General features: G+C 52.3%; 1 protein-coding gene across 3 annotated transcripts in view; it reads right to left on the reverse strand.

Annotated features, from left to right (window-relative positions):
• Positions 1–23060, reverse strand: part of JARID2 (jumonji and AT-rich interaction domain containing 2) — a 254706-nt gene that overhangs the window by 10196 nt on the left and 221450 nt on the right. For all 3 annotated transcript variants that reach the window (XM_046641238.1, XM_046641240.1, XM_046641239.1), the window contains 8 exons: positions 16467–17517; positions 12278–12780; positions 8912–9004; positions 5727–5845; positions 5569–5639; positions 4723–4837; positions 1732–1837; positions 495–677 (listed from right to left, as the gene is read on the reverse strand). In XM_046641238.1, the coding sequence (XP_046497194.1) occupies positions 495–677; positions 1732–1837; positions 4723–4837; positions 5569–5639; positions 5727–5845; positions 8912–9004; positions 12278–12780; positions 16467–17517 (2241 nt within the window). The remainder of the gene's footprint in view (positions 1–494; positions 678–1731; positions 1838–4722; positions 4838–5568; positions 5640–5726; positions 5846–8911; positions 9005–12277; positions 12781–16466; positions 17518–23060) is intronic.

Consider the following 23060-nt stretch of genomic DNA (forward strand, 5'->3'; position numbering starts at 1 on the left):
CATCCTTGAGGGTGGATTTCCATCAGAGGCCAAGGCTTTGCTTTATTGGGGAGGGGGTACCCTGAATTTTCAAAGTTTGAATTCCATCTGGATTCAAAGCAAGCGAAACTCCTACAAAGATCCTGTTTGCCTGTGAGAAAGGCACCAGACACCAGGGAAAGGCATCACTCAGCAATGCCAGCCACAAGGGAGGTGCCACGACCTAAAAGCGGGTTGTGATTTTCTCTGCATTTCCAGTGTTTGCTTTCAGCACCCTCGGTACAGTCATCTGAACACTGCAGTGGCTCAAGAGTGGAACTCAGACACTTTCACGACACAAACAAACCTCGACAACTCTCTTGACCTAGAAACACCTCAGGCGCCTCGTAAAGGTTGCAAGACATATTCTGAAGTGAAACAGTACCTGAAGCAGATGTGCACGTGCAAGGCCCTGTGCATTCATGTGCACTCACACATGCACTGCGGGGGCGGTGCAGACGGGCTCCCAGGCTCACCTTGGCAGTCTCAAAGCCCATGCTTGTCCACTGCGTGGTGGCAAAGTGCACGGTCTCAGAGACGCTGTAGCCGCAGCACACTTTGGACACAAAGGATCCCGGGAAGCAGACAACGAACTGGCCGCTCTGCTGCACGGTCCTGTGCACCTTGATCCCCTCTTTGCACAGCACCTCCGGGGAGATCTGGGGAGAGAGGCTTGGGCTGAGGCGCACCCCCACACAGCTGTACTCTCGGCCTTTCTCCTGCTCACTCTCCAGCTTCCTATGCCCCACCTGCCACAGTCACCCCTTCTGTGCAGTTCTGAGAACCAGCCTCCCTCCCAGCAGGGGAGTTAACCTGACACCTGTCACCGAAGTGGGGTAAAGACTTAAGAAGGGGCCAGCTCCCAAGGAGATAGATTATGTGTTTTATTGAAGATTTTTTGGTGTCTCTTCTAGAAAAACAAAGATAGATAATTCCTAAAAAAAGAAGGAATTCCTAAATTGACACTGGCCCAAGAATGACAACAGCCGTCACACTACATGGGGGCCTCCTCTCCCCACCTAGCACTGCCAGTGTGGGAATAGGATGAAGTCACACACCTCCTGGGGAGCTTCTGGGCTGTCTCCAGAGCCAGGTGGAGCCGTATGGGTGCAGGCGGGGGGCCTTGGACCTGGCACCTCTGGATGGGCTGCTGCTCACCTTCTGAGCAGACCAGGTGGCCCAGCAAAGACAGAAGACCCAGAGAGGAGTCAGCAGAGGCCAGGGAAACCCTGACCTCAGGCATCGGAGCACAGCTCAATGCTAAAAAGACGCCCAGGAACACAACAGCCCCGTGACTTTCTGAAAATGGGGCCTTTTGTGCTCATTCCTGTAATGTTGAGTGTTCCTGATGCACACAGCCGAGGCATCCAGGTGCCCAGCAGAAACAGCAGGCACCAAAGAGGGCCCCAGAGCAGTCCCCTCACAGCACACTCTGCCTCCATCAACAAAACAATCGGCCTGAGAACAGATTCAGGGGCCACCATGGGCATGAGCCCCAACGTCCTGTGCCATCTGAGGGACACGCTGCTTTAGGCTGGTTTTCATACACGAGGACGTTTCGGTTTGGAGGACTGACCCTGTGGTATTCTCTGCCTCAGAGAGGCAGGTCGGCAAAGACGGCAGCTGTATAAACAACTCCGAGTCAGGCCACTATTCCTGCACCTCCCTGCCCATCACGACCCCAGGGGGCTGCACCCAGGCAGGGAGCCGCACCATGACGTTGCTCTCCAGCATCTGCAGCCCTGGGGTACCGTTGGCCTGCAGCAGGGTGTGGACCACGTCCTCCAGCTTGCTCTCCTCCTCAGCAGGAATGCAATACCTGGGTGTTGGAAATAAGGGCAGAAGCAGTCACTCGACAAGGACCCTCTGCCAGGCAAGCGTGTGCTAGGCCCACCCACCAGCCTCCCTCAGAGAACGAGCCAACACGGGCCTGGAAAGCAGCCTCAAGCGGCAGGAGAGGAGCACTTTAAACGCAGGAGGAGGGACCCATTCCTGGGACCCAATGGGCATGCTTGCTCGGTGATGGCACCGTGGTTCCCAGGCCCGCGCCCACTCCACTTTCTAGGGCTGCAGTGCTTCTGCCAACACAGCCAACCCGCAGCTACAGCAGCGGGCGGACGCACTCATTTCTTACGTAGATTTGACCTATATGTAAGCCAAAAAGCCTTCAAACCAAAAACAGATGTTTAAAACCTCTTATAAATAAGACCCAGACACATCTGCAGACTCAATTAGCCCCTCGTGAGAGCTCCAAAGCGGTGTCTTGTCACTGTAGCAGAAGCTGCAGGACTGGGATGAGGAGCTGGAAAACACAGGTCCCTTGGCCCTCCAGCCTAGCCTAGCCCACCTCTGCGCCCGAGGTCGCACGGACAGCTAGGGGCTGTAGTGGCCAGGAAAAGTAAAAGAACCCGTCAGTTCTTCAAATTCAGAGAAGTCAGGAAAAGAGTCCAGTCTGTGTACCCGCTGCCTCACAGCCAACACTCAGGGTGACACTGTAGCCACTGTGAAATTTCGAAATGGGGGGAGGGCACAACCAGGGGACACGGCCATGCCCCTCACTGAGGCAGCTGTGTGTGCCAAACCCAGCCAGCCGGGTCTCAGGCATGGCCAGCTAGACACAGGAGAGCCAGCACCGGAAAGGCCTGCATCAGGCAAATGGAGGCGCTGAAGGTGGGTTGAGCCAAGGATGTAGCGGCGGGAGAGGGGCTCAGCCAGCACAGAGCCCTCTAGCTGGAGCTCAGCAGCCAGCAGGGAAGAACAGCGAGAGAACAGTGCAAAGATGTAGGCAGAACTTAGCTGAGAGAGGAATGCAGAACCTCACTGCATCATGAGGCGTGGGGGACTGTCACTGGCTCTCAGGAGCACCTACTAGGGCCACACTTGCCACCTACGGCACATGACAGCCTCGTCCAGGCAGTCAGCAGACACAAGGCAGATGTGTGAGGCCTCCTCAAAGGCCCCCATGTCTCTCCAGGGCTGGGCGGGGGGAGGTGGACCTCCTCACCCACGGGTGACCCCTGCAGAGTGGACGCCTGGGCCAGGTAACATCAGAGCAGGGCCTGGCCTGCATTCCCAGAGACAAAGGACTTTAGGCTGCCAACGCAAATGAAGCCACTGACCACCAGTAAAACTCAGAGCAGCAACAGTAACTCTGGAGGGGGTCGTGACCCCGGCACCTCACTGGTCGCCCCAGGAGCCAGGAGTCCTGACCCTCCACAGGCCTGCGCAGAGGCGGCGTGACGCATCTCCACATGGGGGCCACATCCCCATCTCAGTTGCTGAGCAAAGGGAATGCCAATCACCACATTCAAGGTTTTTTGCTAAATGCTTATGTTATTTCAATGCCAACATATTCTGTTTCTGATTTGTGATTTAAATCCAGGGTTTCTAACCTAAATCACATGTTTTAAGAAAAACCACACACCATAAAGTTCTCTGATCATATCCGGCCTTCTCTTTACTCCCCATCAATGAGGTTCCAAGAATTAGTCTTCAAAGAGCCCACAGAATCTCACATTTCCCTCCCTCTAACTCAACGGTCAAGCAACAAAACCATTCTTTCACCACAAACCCCTCACACAGTCAGGTGAAGAAACCAGGGCTCAGAGGGGCAGGGTGGGACTTCAGGACTCCCACAGGGACGGGTGGTTAGGGCTCAGCGGTTCCCGGAGGAGCAGCCGCTACCATCCTGGAAGCATCCAGCTATCCTCTCTCAGCATCCTCTGCCCGAAAACCACTGTCCCTCTCAGGTTCCAGAGCCCTGCAGCCCCGCACAGTCTCACCACCAAAGACCAACCACAGGGCACCAAGGACCACCGGCCTCCACATGGAGGCTCCCCATTGGGGTCCTGCAGGCACCACCCTGCGTCAACAATGACTGCCACTCACTATGATGTGGCCTGAAAGCAAGGAAGTCACAATGACAAGACTGCTACAGACACTGTAGCACTGCTCCTTGAGGGGAGGGCATTAGTCCTAAGAATTTGTTCATTTTAATAAAGAATGCCTAATCACCCCATCAGGACAATAACCAGAGTTGGTGTGGGGTGAATGCGAGGCCTCTAGACTGTCAGACAACAAGATATCACATTATTTGTAGTAATTTCCCATCTGCCACCAAAAACAAAGGAACCAGAGAGCCAGCCCCGGGTCAGGACTGGGGAGAGGTGACAGTTAAGGAGCACGGGTGGGTGCTTCCCACGAAACAGAGGAATGTGAGCAGGAGAACAACATGTGAGTCTCATACAGCAGGACCTCCACGTGCCAGGAACGCCTGCTCTCTCTGTAGCTGTCCCTGGACTGTAACACTGACTGCAGAGATGGACAATAACCACTGCCGGGAGGTCAGGGCAAGAACGGTTCATACAGCGCTAGGAGAAGGCCAGTGACACGGTCACCGTTTCTGTCAACTTTCTATGATATGCCTACTGGTTCTTATCCCTAATATGGAACAAACTCTCAGAAAGCAACACCAAAAAAGAACACCCCAGAAGAAAACACAAATGTGCCAATAAGCACATGAAAAGATGCTCAACCTTGCTCATCATCTGAGCAAATTAAAGTGTTCTCTCCCACCTCCAACACATGGAACATGGGACAAACCCACAAAAGCTGCCACCCCAGAGTGAGTAAGAGGGGCTGCCCGGCGCTTGCCCTGCCTCTTCGCTCCCACGGCCACCCCGAGCCCCGGGGGCCGGTACTCACCAAATGCAGTCAGCACCAGTGTGTAAGTAGTCAATGTAGGGAAGGTGGTTTTGGTCTCGAGACCAGCATGAGGTAGAAAAGACCATGCCAATATTTAGCCAGGGAATTGTCACTCCTGAAACATAAAGGGAGAACAGGCATCGTGAGGACGCAGCATCTTCTCAGGGGAACACTCATTAGAAATCGCTTTCCTCTCCCCAAAGAAGAAATAAAAATGAGATTCAAAAACACACAAAACCCAGTGAGAAGAAGGTGCTTGCTCTCTCCTGCTTGCTATACAGAAATGAGCCAGGTGATGGACACTGTTATAAACAGTAGTAAAAGGACATCTGAAGTCATGAGTACAGTGCAGGAGCACAAACCCGCTTTGGTGGGAGAGGCCTGGAATAATGCCTCCCACCAAGGTGTGGAGGGCCCAGGCCCCCTCCCGCAGGTGCCCAGCCTTCAGGGACCACTACTCCCAGGACACCTGGCTTTCCCCAATTATCTGCGAAGAGTCCATCACTTAGAGCTTGCAGTTACCTTAAGAAGCCAGGACTTGAGCTCTGAAAATATCAGTATCAAGGTGAAAACTTGGCTACTGTGCGTCTGCCCAGTTTCTAGATTCTGCAATTTGGCTCAACCTCTCCCTATTTTTGCTGACTTCAATTATGATCCCATTCCTCTCTCTTTCCTAAAAAATTAAGGTTTTCAAAACATATACTCTATACCAAAATTGCCCCGGCCCTTCCCAGCTGTGCTTCAAAGGAACTCCCAGCTCTAGTTCCCAGCGGGGTGGAGCTCATCTACAAGCTGCCCAAGGCAGAGGCCTTGGGACCCCAAGGACAGCGGCTGCATCAGGCTTACCAGGCACAGCACCGAGGTGACGCAGGATGGACCCTGTGTTATTGGGGAGGACGGTGAGGTTCCATCCATGCCTGCAGAGGGAAGCAGAGAGACGTCACACACTGGCAGGACGGGTGCTGTCTAGTCCCCAGAACAAGGACAAGAGCATCCAACGTTACCTTGAAAATGGTTCTGATTTTCCCACTGGGAATCCACTGCCGTGAGTGTTGGTGTCCACTTTGCCGCAGTGCACTGCCACGTGGCAGTCCTTCTCTTCCACTAACCTCCAGTACTCTTGCTGTGGGCAGGAGGAAAGGGCTAGTCAGCACCCGCACTGTGTTTGAGCCAGAACACAGTTCTGCCTAACATGGTGACACTAATGCGAGACAAAGGAGCCCATCCCAGAGCAGCTGCCCAGTGCCTCCAACAGAGCACTGAGCAAGAAAGCCAGAAGCAGATCACCTCTGGGGGTGGACCCAACAGAAATAAAAGCAGGGATTCCAACAGATACTTGCACAGCCACGTTCACAGCAGCAGTCTTCATAACAGCTAAAACATGGATCAACCCATGTCCATGGATGAATGAATGGAAACAGAAAAAGGGGACGGTCACAGCAGAATATTATTCAGCCTTTAAAAAGGAATGTAATTCTGACACATGCTGCATACAACCTGGGGGACATACAACCTTGAGGACATTACATTAAGAGAAATAAGCCAGTCACAAAAAAATAAACACTGTAGGATGCTGCCTATATGAGGTATTTAGGATTGTCAAAGTCACAGAGAGGAAGAAAAATGATGGTTGTCATGGGCTGTGGGGAGGGAGGATGGGGAGTTAGTATTTAATGGATACAGAGTTTGGGAAGATGAACAAGTTCGGGAAATGGATGGTGGTGATGGTTGTACAACAATGTGAATACACTTAATACTACTCAACTGGAGAACTAAAAATTGTTAATATGGTAAACTTTATAAGTATTTTACAATAAAAAAAAAATCACTTCTATGAAAGGGGGTGGGGGAAGCAACAACAGGAAGACCACTGAAGATATCCCACTGTGATCCACAGATTATAGTAAGTAACAGCTGCCCCGTTTAGCATCTCGGCAGACATGCCTCCATACCTCCAGTAGCCAGCAGTCCTGACTTCTACGCAGGGGCCTCCCCCTGGCTGCATGTTAGGGTTGTCCACGGAGTGAAGACTACGTACACACAGGTTGTGACCCAAGCCATGTAAACCAGAGGACAGCTGGGGTGAGGGCACTGGCTGGTTTAAAAGCTTACCAGGTGACCTTAATGAGTCCTATCTAAACAAAGATGGGGCAAAGCCTGGAGTGGGAAGGCGTGTTGCTAACAGGGAAGCAGGCATGCTTGGCTCCCTGGGAGGCACCTCTCCCACCTCACGGGCACATTTTCATTTTGTTTTCAGTTACCATTCCAGAAGCATATCACCTGCCTGAATCTGGGCAAACCCTACGACCTGGAACCACATGTAAGGGACGAAGCCTAACCAATAAGCACCCGGTGTCACCAAGTACAACTCAGCTCAAAGAAGTGCTGCTGGCAGCGCCACCACACTGTGCAACTTCCACAAAGAGGAACCAGCCTGGAGGTGTCAAAGGGTGCCAAGTCAAGAACGAAGTCCACGTCACCACATGCCTGGATTCCCTCATAGATTTCCTTTAAGCAATGAAGCAATGGTCTGTTTGAAGGGAGTGGTCTGCGTCCCGGCCCTGCCACCCATTCACTAGACTGACAGAACCTCTGGTAGATTAATAGAGACATAGGGGGCGGGAGAGGACCCACCGCTAAGTGAGGGCCATTCCAGTCGCTGACCACCGGCCCAGAGGAAGGCCCCGCCTTTTTTGTGGAACCCAGAAGCCAGAAAGACTCAGACTCAAGAAGTGGATTGTAGTGAATCTTCCCTTTGTGTTTAAGTATTATGCAAATGCTAGAGCAAAAGCAGGACTTCCAAGGAGAACTAATTCCTGAGCAGGAGAGTAAGGAAGCTAGGCTTTCTCTACACCATGGACAGCAACGAACCCTACACCATCGGGAGAACCGCGTAAGTACCGACACTGGATGACAAAGGCCTCTTTTTCTAAGAGTCACGTTCCTTCCTGCTGACATCTCTACCACAAATGCCATGAGCACTTGGAAAGCAACTGTGACGGCCACACATGTCGCAGAATCAGGGCCCAGCTGACATCATGGTTGATGGAATGCAGCTTTAGCAGGGCCAAAACTGGGGGAAGGAGTGGGGGTCACGACACGATGTGGTGTTCAAAGCTCACACCCGGGTACAGAGCTGGGGCAGCCTGTGCAAATCAGCAGAGACCTAAGGCCTAAAAGAGATGCGAACAGTGCCAGCAGCAAATACTGACTTCACCAAACTAGGAAACCAGGCCTCAGCACCGGGCGGGACCTCCTGTGCTTCTGACCATTTCTATCAGAGGCGTGGCACCACAGAGCACAACTGTAGGTGACCAGGCATCCTAGTTTGACCGGGACTGTCCTGGGACTGTCCTCAAAGTCCCACTCCCAGGACACCTGGTCAAAGCAGGATGGCTGGGCCCCCTAGTGGTCAGCATGGGTTTTATCTAGAAGAGGTGGCATATATCACGGAAGAAAACATTTTTAAAAAGTGGTCTGAAGCTTGTTACCCATCAAAAGATCAGGCTGCAGTCCACACAACCGCCTGCTGCCGCCAGCAGCTGCCCTTAACCAGCGGTCCAAGTTCAGCGGCTCTCCCTGACAGGACCAAGTGCTGCCGAGGGCCCACCCACCCCAGCATCTGGACGTCCACCCTGACCCAGCCGGGCCTTGGCTGAGGGGCGGTAAACAAACAGATCCGGTCTCTGCCCTGTAGCGCCTCACAGCGAATCCCCCTAATTGGTCTGGGCACAGAAGTGCTCACTGTCTGTCTGACCTCGTCCTAACTCAAAGAGCAGAGTTGGCAGGCACACAAAAATGGCAACCTGCCAATCCCATTAAATAAAAATAGGAGAGAAGAAAAAGCACAACGGTGGTTTCAAGGGATTCCAAACATTCTCTTGCATAACAGACACATGGAGGATGGGGGAAGCGGCCGGCTGGGAGAGGAGAGGGAGGGGGCAGCCGGGAGCTCACCCCCAGGACTCGGTCTCACGGCCTCAGGGTTGGGGTCCTTTGGGGCGAAGGAGGGAGCCTCACGCTTCTCATTATTTCTTTTTCGGCTTGGAACACACTTGGATTAATGTAACACTTATGGCTGCCCCCGGCACACAAACACGGAGCCAGCCACTCATCTCAGCACAGCAGGCCCAGGAGGGCAGGGGAGGCTGCGACACGCAGGATTGGGGCCAGGGTTAGCTTCACTCACCTCAATTTCAGCTGGTGCAGGCTCCTTGCTGAAGCACATGTTCATGATATTTCTTGCTGTTCGATAAAAAGTCGTTAAAGAAACAGACCTTCCCTGAAAACAAAACAGAAACAGAAGAGTAAACCTTAAGAAACAAAGCTGATTCCTGACCCCAGATCAGGCCACACCTATCATGGGCCTCTGCTGTTGCTGCCCCGTGATTAGGGGCTGCTCTGTGTCCCAAACTAATATGAGCAAAGAAGACAGAAAAATATGCTCTCAGAAGGATCCTGCAGGCCGACAAAAGGAGATGGAGGACCGGCCACAGCACAGGAGCAACTGCACCATCCTCCGGCAGAACCAGGGCTGTCCCAGGCAGCTTCCAGCAGACGCATGGGGGAGGCCAGAAGGACACCGCTGAGATCTTCTGTGTAAGAAAGCGTCGGACTTTCACTTTATGGAGAAGTGGGTACAATGAGGGAAAAGGGGCAGAGTTCCGCAGTTTGTCCCATGTAAAGGATAGGATTAAGGTTGTGGGCCAGCAAAGAAACAAGGGAATCAGGACTCTGAAAGGCTGGCCCTTATGACCAGGAACCCCAGGGCAAGAAGCCAGGAGGACCCTGCAGGACAGAAACCGAGGGTGACGACTTCTACACCCTGCGGAGCCTTGACATGTGGAACCTGCCAGATGAGCAACGGAACCTCTTGGCTCTACGGAGACAGGTGACCTGGTCACTCTCTTGCCACAGAAGCCACTCGCTGTCCCACTTGCAGCTTCTCAGGGAGGGCACCGAGCGCCTCTGATGTCTGATACACGTTGCCCTTTCCAAGTAATAATCGAAATGATCTGCCCACGTGGATAAAAGAGCTCACTGTGTTAGTCTGGGCACCCCAGTTTGGTCCTGGTGTTACCTGTCATACAGAATATGTTCTATTTTACAGAGACGAGCCCTCTAAGATACATGTCTCTCCCTCTTTCGTGACCAGGCACACACTGACCCCATGATTGCAGAAACATTTACTGAGCACCTACTGTATACTAGGCTGAGTGCTAGGGACTGGAGACAGAGCAGTACTCAAAACTGACATCTCTGAGCTTGTGGGGTTCACCTTCTGCCTGGAGAGCACAGCCCTTAAACATAAGTACAACGGTGAGGTGGCGCTAAGTGCCAGAGCCAGAAGCAGAGTGACAGGAGTGGCAGGGGACGGTGGTGGCTTTTACCTGAGGTGGTGAGGGAAGGTTTCCCTAATGAGGTGACCCCGGAGCATCCCCACAATAAGTAACAGGTCTAGAACGGGGGCAGAGTCTTCTTGCCCTTGGAAGGACACTCGAAGCAGTAGGCATGAAGAGGCTGGATTTATTTTGCTGTCCAGCTTTGTAAGTGACTGTGTGGGGTTCAAACTAAAAGAAAATACTTCTGTTCAATTCCAAACTTCTCCCAACATTCTCTTCATTACGAAATAAAAACCTAACTACTAGGAGGGACCTAATTTTGCACTAAGGCAGAGTGCCCCCAATTGGAGAAGGTAACAAACACCAAGGCTGTCGAGGGACCTTGAGAATCATGAGCTTCCAGCCTCCCAGTATGCACACAGCTGCCACTATGGCCAACAGACCACTGCCACAGCCAAGCTCTGTTAGATTGTTGTGATGAAATCTAAAAATACCCTTTACAAAGCATGTTAAAAAAAAAACCTTTTACTCAGATCCAACTCATTCTCATATAATCGGCCCTCTTAAATAAAAAGTAACCAAAACAGAAAACATCTCATGAGGTGGCTATTCAGAGTTACAAGATTCAACAAATGGGCTTCTCAGGTGAACATTCAGGAATCATGCCCAGAAAGTGCTCCTGAGTTTACAGTCCACGGGCCACCTTCTCCTTTTCCATAAAATGTTCAAAACGTGAAATACAAGGAGGCCATCAGCAGGCCGCAAGTAGCCATTCCCCACCCCCACCGTCTGCAAGGGAGCACTGGACAATGACAATGGGACACCAAACCCTCTACAGGTCTAGTAATAGAAAAAGTAGTAGGCAAGCAGGGTGTCTCCTACCAGAAAAGGGTGCAAGGGCTAAAATAAAGCAGGAAAATCAGAAGAGTGGCAGAGGGTGTATCTTCCAAGCTTGGAGTGAGAAAGGAAAGAGGCAGGACTCAGAGAAGAGTCACAGGCTTCCTTCAGGTCATGGACAGGCCCAGACATGCCCACAGGTGGCAATGGGAGCCTGGGGGTGTGGGTGGGGCACAGTGATAACCCACAGCAGATTTCCAAAAAGCAGAAACCCACCATCCCCTCAAACCCAAGTGCCAGGCTCCGCGGGGAATGGGGGCATGCGGCTGGGCGAGGGCCACCAGGACCTCTCCAGAGCACACTTCCCTCTTGGTGCATCCAGAACTAGGTCACCGGGGGCAAGCCTGTGCCCCCTCAAAGCCTGGTCAATTCAGCCTCTAGAGGAGGTCGCAGCTGGGCTCTGCCACCGGTGCCCCAGTGCCCGGCTCCCGCTGGCAGGCAGGCAGAGGAGGTGGCCTGAGCCTTGCTTTAGAACCAGCCCCGCAGGCAGCTGCAGTATCTGTGGCAAAGCCCTGGCAGGCGGGGTGCAGGCGGCAGGCAGAGAGTCCCAGCACCTCGGTCTGCTTCCTGGAGGAGCAGTCTTGTCAGGAGGGGTGCTGCTGCAACAAGACCTGGCAGAGGCATGGAAAACACTGTGCATGCCTCAGTCTGCAGGCTGGCTCGCTCCCGCCTCCTCCCAGGGAGCAGGTTCCCGGGTAGATGCGTGTTGATCGCTTTATCAGGGCCTACTCTCCGCAGGAGAGACCTGGCAAAGGTGGCTGGAGCTGGGCGGCAAGCTGTGCAGAATATTAATAAGGAGGCAAACAAAAGGAGTGCTCCAAGCCATGGAGGGTCTGGGGCAGTGTCTGAGAACCGCCAGACCTGAGAGGGCAGCTCCCACCCGCCAGAATGAGATGGGGTGCTCCGATGGGCAGACTTGGAATTGTGGGTGTAGGAGAAACTACACGTGCATCCTCAGTACTGCGTCCCAGGCATGTGGGCGTGGGCACATGGGCACGTGTGCACACACACAGCTCCTTTCACGCAAAGGAAACCCAAGGTCCAGAGCAGCCAAGCAAATCAGCCAGCACTCACAGCTGGCAAGGGGCAGTCAGGGCTGGCCACAGCTGGCCAGATGCCCCGAGGCCTGTGTCCTGACCACCCAGCCTCCCTGGCAGACCGCAGGCGTTTCTCTTTATGGCCAACACTTCCCAGAGGAAGCTGTCTGGTGGCTGCAGGACGGCCAGAGCCCATCACTGCAGCCAGACCCCTCAACTCCATCAGGCCCCTGAGGACCTCACTCAGGCCATTCCCTGCCCTCTGCAGAGGACCCCTACCTTATATATACATTTGTGGAAGTCACTGAGGACGCCTTTGTCCTCCTCCTCCTCCTTCACCACTTCCTTTTCCTGAGCAAAGAGTCGCCGCCGGCCCGTCTTGAGCTGGGCCTGGCCCACCTCTTTGAGCTTGCTGCGGAAGCCGTTCCTGTGTGCCACGCCGTTGATGAGCCCGTTCTTGGGTTCAAAGCGGGGCAGGGGGTGGAACTTGTTGTAGTCGTGCTCCGTGTGGCCCTCCAGGGGCCCCTTCCGCTTCTCCAGGATCTCCTTCTCCATCAGCACCTCCTTCTCTAGCCGCCGGTGCTCCTCGGGGGACAGGGAGTCATAGGAGAGCAGGTACTGGCAGTAGGCCTCCTGGAGCTTGGCCAGCCGGTCCTGGGCAGTTTTGGGGATGCGCAGCATGTCTGCTAGTTTGTTCCATTTTTTGAGGTCAGTCACTTGCTGCATGCCGCCCATCTCGTTAATCAGCCGGAAAAAGCAGGCCAGGTCGAGCTCACAGCCTCCTGGGATGGTGAGGGGAGAAAACAAGGACAGTGGGTAAAAAGGATCACGGACAAGACCTTCTTCATTCAACCCACAGTCCACAGGCACCCACCATGTGTCATGGACACTGCTGAGCTCTTGGGTCAGAGCAGCAAAGAGAATCATTCTTGGCCCTCAGGAAGCCTAGTCTCTGGAGAGAGAGACTTCAGACAATCTTGGATGCCATGGACATAAACAAAACAGACGAAGAGCTGGAGAGGAACAGGGGCCACCACCTTAGGTGGGATGGTCAGGGAATTGTGTCCCCAAGCACGTAGCATTGAAGCAGAGGCCTGAATGGAAGAAGAGAGCTGGCTGTGTAGATCTGCAGGGAGAAACATTCCAGTGTCCGCTGGAGCAGAGGGCAGTGTGTACGTGCTGGCACACACCCTTCTCACACACCAGGAGCAGGTGTGATGAGACAAAGAGCAGGGTCCCATCCCTGGTGAGGGGTGGGCAGGGCCTGGGTTGTGCTACCCGGCCATACTCACGTCCCAGCAAGACCTAGAACAGCTGTGATGTCAGCAATCATACACAAACAACACATGCTGTCAGTCCCAACTCCCTTCCAAACCCCCCCGCACACTTGGTAACACACACAGCAACTCATTTTCGTTTGTTTGTTTTTGAGTTTTTTGGGGGTTTTTTTGAGGAAGATTAGCCCTGAGCCAACTACTGCCAATCCTCCTCCTTTTCCCGAGGAAGACCACCCCTGAGCCAATACCCATGCCCATCTTCCTCTACTTTATATGTGGGATGCCTATAACAGCATGGCTTTTGCCAAGTGGTGCCATGTCCGCACCTGGGATCCAAACAAGCGAACCCCAGGCCGCCGAGAAGTGAAACGTGCAAACTTAACCGTTTTACCACCAGGCCGGCTCAACAACAACTTATTTTCAATCCCACTGGATTTCCACAGTGAAAGGCAATATTTGCATGAGAGCACACGGCTGTCTGTCTGTCCCTCAACTCCTTCCATCGCCCATTCACAGGGACTGCTACCCCAAAAGGATGTTTAGGCTAGTTCACATAGCATCCTTGATCAAGTTATAGAATTGAACAAAGGCACATAAACTCAAATACGTTTGAATGTCCTCCCAATGACTTCTAGATGGGACTGGAAAAGCAACCTCCCCCGGCCAATAAAGGGGGGGATATCTTCCAAAATCATCAACCATGGGCTCTTAGGAGGCAAACATGCAACAAGACGCTGGGTGAGCAAAGAAAAAGTAAGACAGTGTTAGATCTTTGTGGGTAGAGAAATATTTACATCCAAAATAAAAAGGAAAAGTAGCAGGACTCCCATCAGACTCTAATGGCCACCTGAGAGCAGCACCACCGTGCAGGGCCAGCTGGCACTGCAGGACTGCCGGGTGAGTGCCTGGACCACCTCGGCTGGCTGTGCAAGAGCAAGTCCCTAGACCCTCAGTAAGACCAGGGATGTGCGTGTGGCAGCCTGAATTCCAGTTACTCTACTTGGTGGGAGGCTGGATTTGGTTGGTTGTGGCCAACAGAGCAACATCACTGAGGACATCTGCCCCGACCTCAGCCAGGAGGGACCTAAGGGCCGCACATTCTCTGACTCCCTCTAGGTCTCTGGCTCTGAGCCGGGAGATGTTCCGGGGCTGGTGGCACTCTGCCTGCACTTGTAGACGTGGAGAGCGGAGTGAATCACACCAACCAGGCCACAGCTGCTCAGATCACAGGTCTCACTAGAAGGGAGGTAGTCTATACTTTTGTCTTTTTCTCTAAGTCAATCATTACAATCCAACAGCACTTACAAATTTACAGTTGCAGCAAATCCGTTGTTTCACAGCTCCTCACCTGCCATGATCAGCCCATTCACAGGGCCACCAGGCTGCTAAGTGGCAAAGCGCCTCCCTCACCTTAGTCTGTGCTTGCTCCACTCCCCCAGGGGCTGGGGTACCCATCTACGTCGGCAAACGCAGACGGAGCATCCATTTTGGTGGGTTCTGGGAAACTGCTTCAAAATTACTAAGTCCCTTGTGCTTCAAGATGGCTGAGTTCAGACCCACGGCCTGAGGCCTCTATGGGTAAGAGGCCAGGTCAGCACCCCTTCTACGAGCTGTGATGAGGTTTCACATTTCCAGACAATGGCAGAGAGTGCGAACACATACATGACAGCAACACATCCGCGTGCCTTCTGGGGCTACAGGAACGAGTCAAGGTTAAGAAAAGCTACTCTAAGAAACGGTGGCTGGCTGTCATCATGATGTCACCTGAGTATCCCACCTGTCCCTAAAAGGTTTCCCCCAACCCCAGCAGGATGGAGGGACTCAGGACCTCTCACTGCAGCCAGGAGGATTTGGGGGCTGTTCTGAGTCACCCAGCAGTCCAGGTAAGCACAGGGTGAAGCCAACACCAAACTGAGATGCTCTCAACTGCTCAACCTGTTCCCGCAGCCCCATGTTACCGTCTATCACGAGCCATCCCTGAGAGCAGGCCACAAACCAAGAGTTCTTTCAAATAAAGTGATTCACACTCAGGCACTAGCCCTGACAGGCACCTGCTGAGAGAAATAATGAAACCTCCATCTTACGAGGAACCCTATCTTACTGCCAACTCTTGACACTTAAATGATGGTTAAACATCTCCTTTCCTCCTGCCTTTGAAAACTCAGGATCTCCACAATGGAGGCAGGAAGACAGGCCGCTTCCTCTCGTGGGGCTAGAGCTGAAGGGAAGTGTGTGAGCTTACCTGGCTGTCCCAAAAGGAAACCCTGCTCTGCAGAACCCACTCGTGCCTGACAGAGTGAGTTAATCCTAGAAGATCCAGGAAAGGAAGGGAAGGAAAGGGAGCTCCAGGAGGGTCTGTGAGTGCGCTCTGCCTGGGGGCCAAGGGTCTTCACAGTTACCTGGATGGACAGTCACTAGAGGAGTCACTGAGGCAAGCTTGGCAACGCTCCCAGCCAGAGCTGTGCCTGCCCTTGGGACAAACTTAACCACGTTCCCAGACTTGTGGGCTCCACAAGGGCCTGGTTGGTCACCAGGGAAATAGAAACTCAAGTAAGAATGAGGAGTATAGAGAGGTAAAAATCAGACAAAGAATGCGCTGAAATCCACAAGAGCTTATGGGCTGAAATGTGTCCCCCACCAAATACTTACTGCATGTTGAAGTCCCAACCCCCCATGCCTCAGAATGTGACTGTATTTGGAGACAGGGTCTTTAAGCAATTAAGTTGAAATGAGTGGGTCCTAACCCAATATGACCGGTGTCCTTACAACAAAAGGAAGAGACATCAGAAATGTGTGCACAGAGGCAAGACCACGAGAGGACACAGGGAAAAGAGGGCCGTCTACAGGCCAAGCAGAGAGGCCACAGGAGAAACCACCCTGCCGACACCCACACGCCCCACTGAGACAGGAACTTCCCGCGGGTTAAGCCCCAGCGTGTGGCGCCTGGTTAAGGCAGCCCAGCAGACGAATACAGAGGGCAGGGCTCTGTCTCCCTGGATTCTGCTCTGCCCTGCATGGGGAGGCCGTGCACTGCTGGGCAGCAGGTGCCAGCCAGCTGGGAGAACCCGGGCCCAATACCACCCCTCCTCTGCCACCAACGCCCAGGACCCGAGAAAAGGGGCTTCAGACTCCTGCTGCACAGCAACTGTGCCCAAGCAGTGGCCCTCCGAGAATGGGGAGGAAGCCCTTACCGATGAGCGGGAGCTCGTCCATGGTGATGCCCTGAGATCTGAGGTGCTTCTTGATGCAGGCCAGCCGCTGCACGTTGGGGCCCCAGCGCCGGCCCAGCTTGTGGATGTGCTGAATCTGCGTGACGAAGCGCATCTCGTCATTGAGCTTGCACTCGGGCCGCCAGTCCGGAGGGGGGATCACCCTGCACATGCCGTACTTCTCCACCTGAGCGCGCACCGACTCGATGTAGACGAGTGGGTCGTGGAACTCCTTGGCCGACGGCCGGAGCACGGGGATCTCGTCCATGGCCGCCCAGCCGGCCCTGCCGCCCCCCTTCTCGGGCCTGGCCGAGGTCTCGTGCGGCTTGTGCAAGGTCTCCGATTGCGAGGTAGAACGATTTTCACAGGAGGCGCCGTCCGGCTTGCCGTGTGCTTGTCTGCCCGGCGTGCTCTTCCCGGCCGTGGCCCGCTTTGGCCGGGTCCGCTCCGCACCGCGCTCGGGCACGTCCTTCTTCCCAGGGCCACTCAGGAGGGCCCTGTCCGCCGGGGCTGGGGCCAGGGCCGGGGCCGCCACTGCCTTCCTGCTGGGGGCTTCAGCACAGGCAGCCGCCCCTTTCATCTTCTTGGGGGGCGACTGCGGCTTTTCCGCCTGGTGGGCCTCTTCCAGTCTCCTCTTGGAATTCCGCAGCCCCTCCCTCAGCTGCCGCCCCCCCACCTCCTTAGTGCATGACTTTGGGTTCAACCTGCCACTGACCTTGAGGCCATTGACGGCGGGCCCGGTGGACTTGGACGCCCCCCCGAGGGATAGCACCTGTTTGCGGGTTTTTGCATTGCTACTTTCAGTTTTCCCTGAGATTGTGTGGTTGACAGCTGAACTGGGCTTGTGGTGATTGGGTTTGGTTTCCTTGACCAGTTCTCTCTTGGCTTTGGTGTATGTGACAGTCCCCTTTGTCACCGTTGCAGTATACTTCACAGTTTTGGACGGTGAAGGTCTGACTTCGCGCATCTTTTTGGCACTGGTTGCACTTGTACCCAGAGATGACATTCGAGTGACTCCGTTTACCTTAGAAACCTGAGAGGCAGCAGGAGAAGCAGAGGGGGAGAAAGCAGAATTAGTACCTGCCAAGGGGAGCTCCACACGCTGGGAGCTCCACAGAGCCAGCGCCCGCTTCAGAGAGGAGACACGGGGTTACTGCAAGAGCTAACGAGATAGATGCACAGCCATCAACTACACTCCGATATTCAGTTTTAGAATCTGTGTACGACTGTGTGCCTATCCCTCTGCACAAAAACACGCCACCGGACGTGGTGCAGCCCCTTGGGGTTTCCTGAGTGTGTTTTAACATTCATGTTTGTTCCCATGGCTCTTCCAGGAAATCGGATGCTTCACAATGAGGACCATTCCAGGTGCCTGCAAATCACCTGTCTCAGGTTAGTAACACTCACAACAGGAACCTCTCACCCACTGGGGGAAGAGTGGGACACAGACACATACTGACACGTTGATGTCCCTGTTCAAGAAAGGACATGCCTGCTGTTCTTTGTGTGCTCCCCATAACAGCATGAACTGCCCACTGAACTTTTAAATATATGGGCTAAAAAAAGAACAAAACAAAAATACCATGGCAAGAAAAGAACACGAGCACTCGTGGTTCAGCTCTGATGCAAGTCAGAGACCAAGCTCAGGGGTCATGGCCGACTGTCGGTATCTTCGACTTCGAGGCTGGACCCCATTTGGCGCCTTGCGGGGAAGTAAGATGGATGTACCTAACCTCATCGCTGAAGCAAACACACCCAACCCTCTCCTGCACAGGTGGTTCCTATTTTCCCAGCCTCAACAAACTTCCATTTCTGGTTCTACTGGAACTGGGTAAACAGAAGCAGCTTCTCCGCACAGGCCGTCTTATAGCTTGGACGCCACTGTAATTGTGTGACACATAAAAGTCACCCTCATTTATACAGAGAAACCAGAGAGTGACAGGGGTGGACACCAGAAATGCATTAACTTGAGAGAACAATGAAGGGTCCACAACAAGAGCTGCTGCTGGGCCAGCTGGTTTGAGGTGGACATCGCATCGCAACTCTGCCTCTCAGAGGCCTTTGACACGGCAGTATCTTGTGTATCAATTTTTCATCTGCAACATCAACTGAAAAACAGGGACTTCAGGGTTCCATAAACACCACCACCTCCAAAAGAGGCAGACTAAAAACTGCAAAATTACTGGGCAACACAGATCAAAACAGGAGCCCTCTTTTCTCACCAAAAACCCCTCAAAAGAAGGTGACAGGGTGGAGGGAGCCTGAGCTCCGGAGTGAGGAAAGGTGAGCAGCCACAGTCATGCAGAAGTGCCTCCCCGCCTCTAGGCTGAGCAGACAGCTGAAGCAGCAGGCTGCTTTTGACACCCAGGGCTCCCACAGGCTATGCAGCTGCCTCACGAGGGCCTAGGTGCCTGGAGGACAGAGCCTGAGTCTCAGTGACCTCTGCACTAAGGCCAGGCCCAGCCCAGGAATATACACACTTAGGTTAAGAAGCAAAACACAACAAAAACAAAAATCCAACTTTCCCACGGGTACCCACACCAGTGGCTCTCAACATGCCCTGGAAGGCCTGTCAAAATAGGTCACTGGGCCCACTCCCAGAGCTTTTCACTCAAGTAGGTCTGTGATGGGGCCTGAGAACTTGCATTTCTAACAAGGTCCCAGGGGATGCTGCGGCTGCTGATCCAGAGACACACTTTGAGAACCTATTAGTAGAAAGTTCTGAAAACAGAAAAAGGAAAGAAGCCACTAACATTGTACTTCTTTATATGTCACCAATTATACACATCTGATCAAAGCCACAAATTCTCTGTATGAGCTTGTGCTCCATCAGCCAACCCCAGGCCACAGTGAATCAGGTTTCAGGTGAGCCAGCCTCGACTTCTGGACTCAGTGAGCTCCCAGGCCCCACAGGAGAGGCTGCAGGGAAGGCACAAGATTACGGCCTGGATCCTCCACTGCTCGCAGGACTGACAGATCAGGTGGGAAAGAGAGGGGTCTGGAATAAATAATGGGAAATTAAAACGGACAAACAAAAACCCAGCAGCCTGGCAACAATAAATTAAAAACAAATCTTAAAAACCAGGGGTAGGGGCAAAGACAAATTTTCCATAGTAAGTAGCACTAATTCAGAATAGGAGGCATGGTGAGGAATGCAAATATCTCTAATTTTTATTGTTCTTTCAAATGCTTCCACTGACTAAAAACAAACCAGACCATTTAGAAAAACAAAAGCAAACAGTGAAATCCTGCTGTGGCTCACAGAGAGATTCTTCCATCATCAAGACACTACAGGGGCCTCCAGGAATGCAGTATCTTCAAAGAGGGCGCCACTTCCAGAAAGTAGAAGACACCGCCCCTTGAGGCCTCAATCTTCGGTTAACCATTTAGACTACAATCTGTTCCAACTCTTGACCCAGTTCCCTCTTAAACAGATTGCACAGGACAGTGTCATCTCTTCTTGAAGATGAGGACTCCCCAGTGAAAATGGGAAACGCCCTATGGTGCAGGTCAGCACCATCTCCCACCAACAGACAGTTCAGCAGCTGTCAGCTGTCACCTCCTGCAAAGCTAGTTCATTGCTTCTCAAACCTGGGACCCGAGAATCCCTGGGAGAGCTTGAAAATAACGCCGGATCCACAGTGTAACCCCCTAGATTCTGATCTAATCAGTGAGGGCAGAGAAAGGGGATCAGTGGGCAAGGCACCAGAAGGCTTAGTGTTCCCAGAGATATTTTGCCCTGCCCTTCCCCAGCATCAGTGCTCACCTGCGGGAGCCTGGGAGGCCAAATTCCACATCTCTCCGATTCTACCTCAAGGAAGAGTGTAAGGCCCTTGGGTCCGTCCATCCTGGCTTCAGGGGGCACCTGACCTCCTGGATTGCTCTGTGGCAGGGAGGTAAATTTTCTGCATAGTGGAATTCTATGTATTTCACCATCTTCAATGCCAAAAAGGATCACTTTCTTGTTTATATATATCTATAATCTTAAATACTGGCTTTCTGCGAGGATGTGCAGCCAACTCACTGCCTCTACCAGCAGAATGAGTTCCTCTCTTCCCTTTCTTCCTCACTGTTATACTATTATCTTCAAAAGCATCCAATGCTTGTCCATCTAACAAGCCCAAAGACTAATGTATCCCCCTTGTTACCCGTTAGAACAATGAACTCTAATTTACAGAGAAATTACAAAGATTGGAAAGGGCACGTTTCACTAACGGTATCCCTTCTTCACTCTGTGTTTTAAGCCTACCCGTAGAGGCCATGATGCAGCTGACAAGCTAAGAGAGGAACTGATCCATCCCACCAGCTGTTCCATGTGTCCTAAAGGTAGGGATGACAAGGAACCAGCAACCCAGGACCCACCTGTCTAACACAGAGATGCCTATTCCTTGCTCTGTACTTGCCTCTAGGGGTCTAATGTTTAATTGGTTCCAAAGAAAACAAAGGGATCGAGGAAGGCATTGTTTTACCTTGCTACTGGGGGTCTCCCCCCAACCACCACCTTATCTAATTGAACCAAACACTGAGTTTCAGCTTAACACCCAGGTCACTCAGCCAGCTCACCACACGGGGGTCTGCTATCACTGTTGTACATCCTGAGGAAGTGCTTACACCGAGCACATTGGATAGAGGCCATTTTAATTCATTGGCGAATTAACACAAAGTTGGCTTATGGCAGAACCTTCAAGTGTGCAATAAAAACACTTTAGCTGAATAACTTTACACACACCTCTTCACACTGTTCCTTCTCTCAGCTCTGGTATGGATTTCTGACTTTGCTTCACAATCCCCACAACTCTCACCTGGCTCTGCAGGAAGTGGGGTGTCTGCGGCTTGTTTTCCGTGGCCCACTACCACCCAACCTGGTGCTCAGGTTGCCCCAGGCCCACAGCCAATAGGTTTTATAGCAACCAGTCCTAGTCAAGGAAGCTGTCCTTAGTGCGACCAAAATTCAATAGTCAAGCTCTTATTTCCCACTAGAGGGAGCCATTGAGTCGGATGCCTCCGCCCATCCTTTCAGAATCCAGAGGCAGCTAGGGAGCCCAAGAGAGACACATTTGTGGGTTGGGGATAGTCCATTTGGACTCTAACACTTGAATTAAAAAACAAAAGAGCCTGAAATGAGCAGAACTCCACTGGGCAGCCAGGGAGTTAGGGAAGGGGAGGGAAGGCCCGCTGGTATGGCAGGCCCCTTCATTACAGAAAGGGTACAGACCCAAGTTTAGGAGGACAACAGCATCAAAACATTCACCAAAGCAGCAGGACAAGGCTGAGGTTTAGCTCCACTCTCAACAAGGAAAACCTGGTTCTGGCGGGAGTTCCAAAATCTCTTTATTACACCTGCTTCCACTACAGGCAACTTAACTGAGTCATAAATAGCACATGACCAACACGTACAATTCAAATGACACACGTAACCTGATGAGGAGTTGTGTAAGACCCTAAACATTCTTGCAGCCAAGGCAATTTCTCACATTTTCCTCTCTGGATATTCACTTTTCACTTTGCAGAACTTTAAAAGAATAGTCCCAATTCTTTGGCTTAAACAGAGCTTAAAACTCCTCTCTGAATCTTAGGAGGGCAAGATTTTTCAGCTACCCCCACACGTTTTCCCTCGTGGCAGCCTATGCTCCAAGGTAACGCAGCTCAGCAGATATTCCGCCTGAGCGTGTCTGCTGGCTGCCCAGGCAAGTTGCTGATTTTCTTCTCCATGCTTCAGTTCAGCCACAGTGCAATAAATAAGAACAGAGAGGTGACAGTGTTTGGCACAGCCTAATAATCCACATCCTGGCTTACCCACCACAGAAATTTCTATGCAAGTGAAAACCTCCTCATGACACTCTTGGAAAACTAGCATTTCAAAACCCTCTCTAGGTGTAAGCTCATTTGTTTTACAATCCTAAATTCATGTCTCTTAATGCATTAAAACGGAAGTTTAATTTCTATTTTAAGGAAATGAAAAGCAAAACATCATTAGCCCCTTTGGCAAACACTTACCTCACACCCACATTATTATACAGGGACAACCACCAGCCTGACAATTCCAGGGGCTGTTACACATGCATGTGCATCACAACAGACACAGCGTGTTTGGTATTATAAGACTCGAGGTCTGGCAAGGGCCCTCACAGTGAGAAAAAGGCAGAGGCAATGCACTTATCCACATGCTCTGAGTCTCCGAGCCTAGGACCACACACAGCACTGTGCGAGGTGGGGGGAAGCAGATATTTAGGTAAGAAGAGCAAGTTATCAGAGAGCGCTTCCTAGTACATCAGAGCCAAGAGGATAAAGTTACTTCTCAACAGCAGCCCATGAACACTGCATACCTCCATCCTGCCCATCCACACTCCATACAATCACATTCATCCTTTTCCTTTAGAGCGGAAGGAAAAAACTAATCATATTTGGAATTAAAGACCAGAGTATCCTTTGTCTTCTATGTAGTTGAAAAGATGAACGGTCAGATTCTAACCACTTGCATCAGGCAGTTAGAAAGGAATCTTCAATTTGCTTTTAGGGAGCTTATTTTCAGAGTATAGCTGTCCCTCGCTATCCACAGGGGATTGGTTCCAGCAT

Source organism: Equus quagga, chromosome 15 (genome assembly GCF_021613505.1).
Source record: "Equus quagga isolate Etosha38 chromosome 15, UCLA_HA_Equagga_1.0, whole genome shotgun sequence".
Classification (NCBI taxonomy): Eukaryota; Metazoa; Chordata; class Mammalia; order Perissodactyla; family Equidae; genus Equus; species Equus quagga.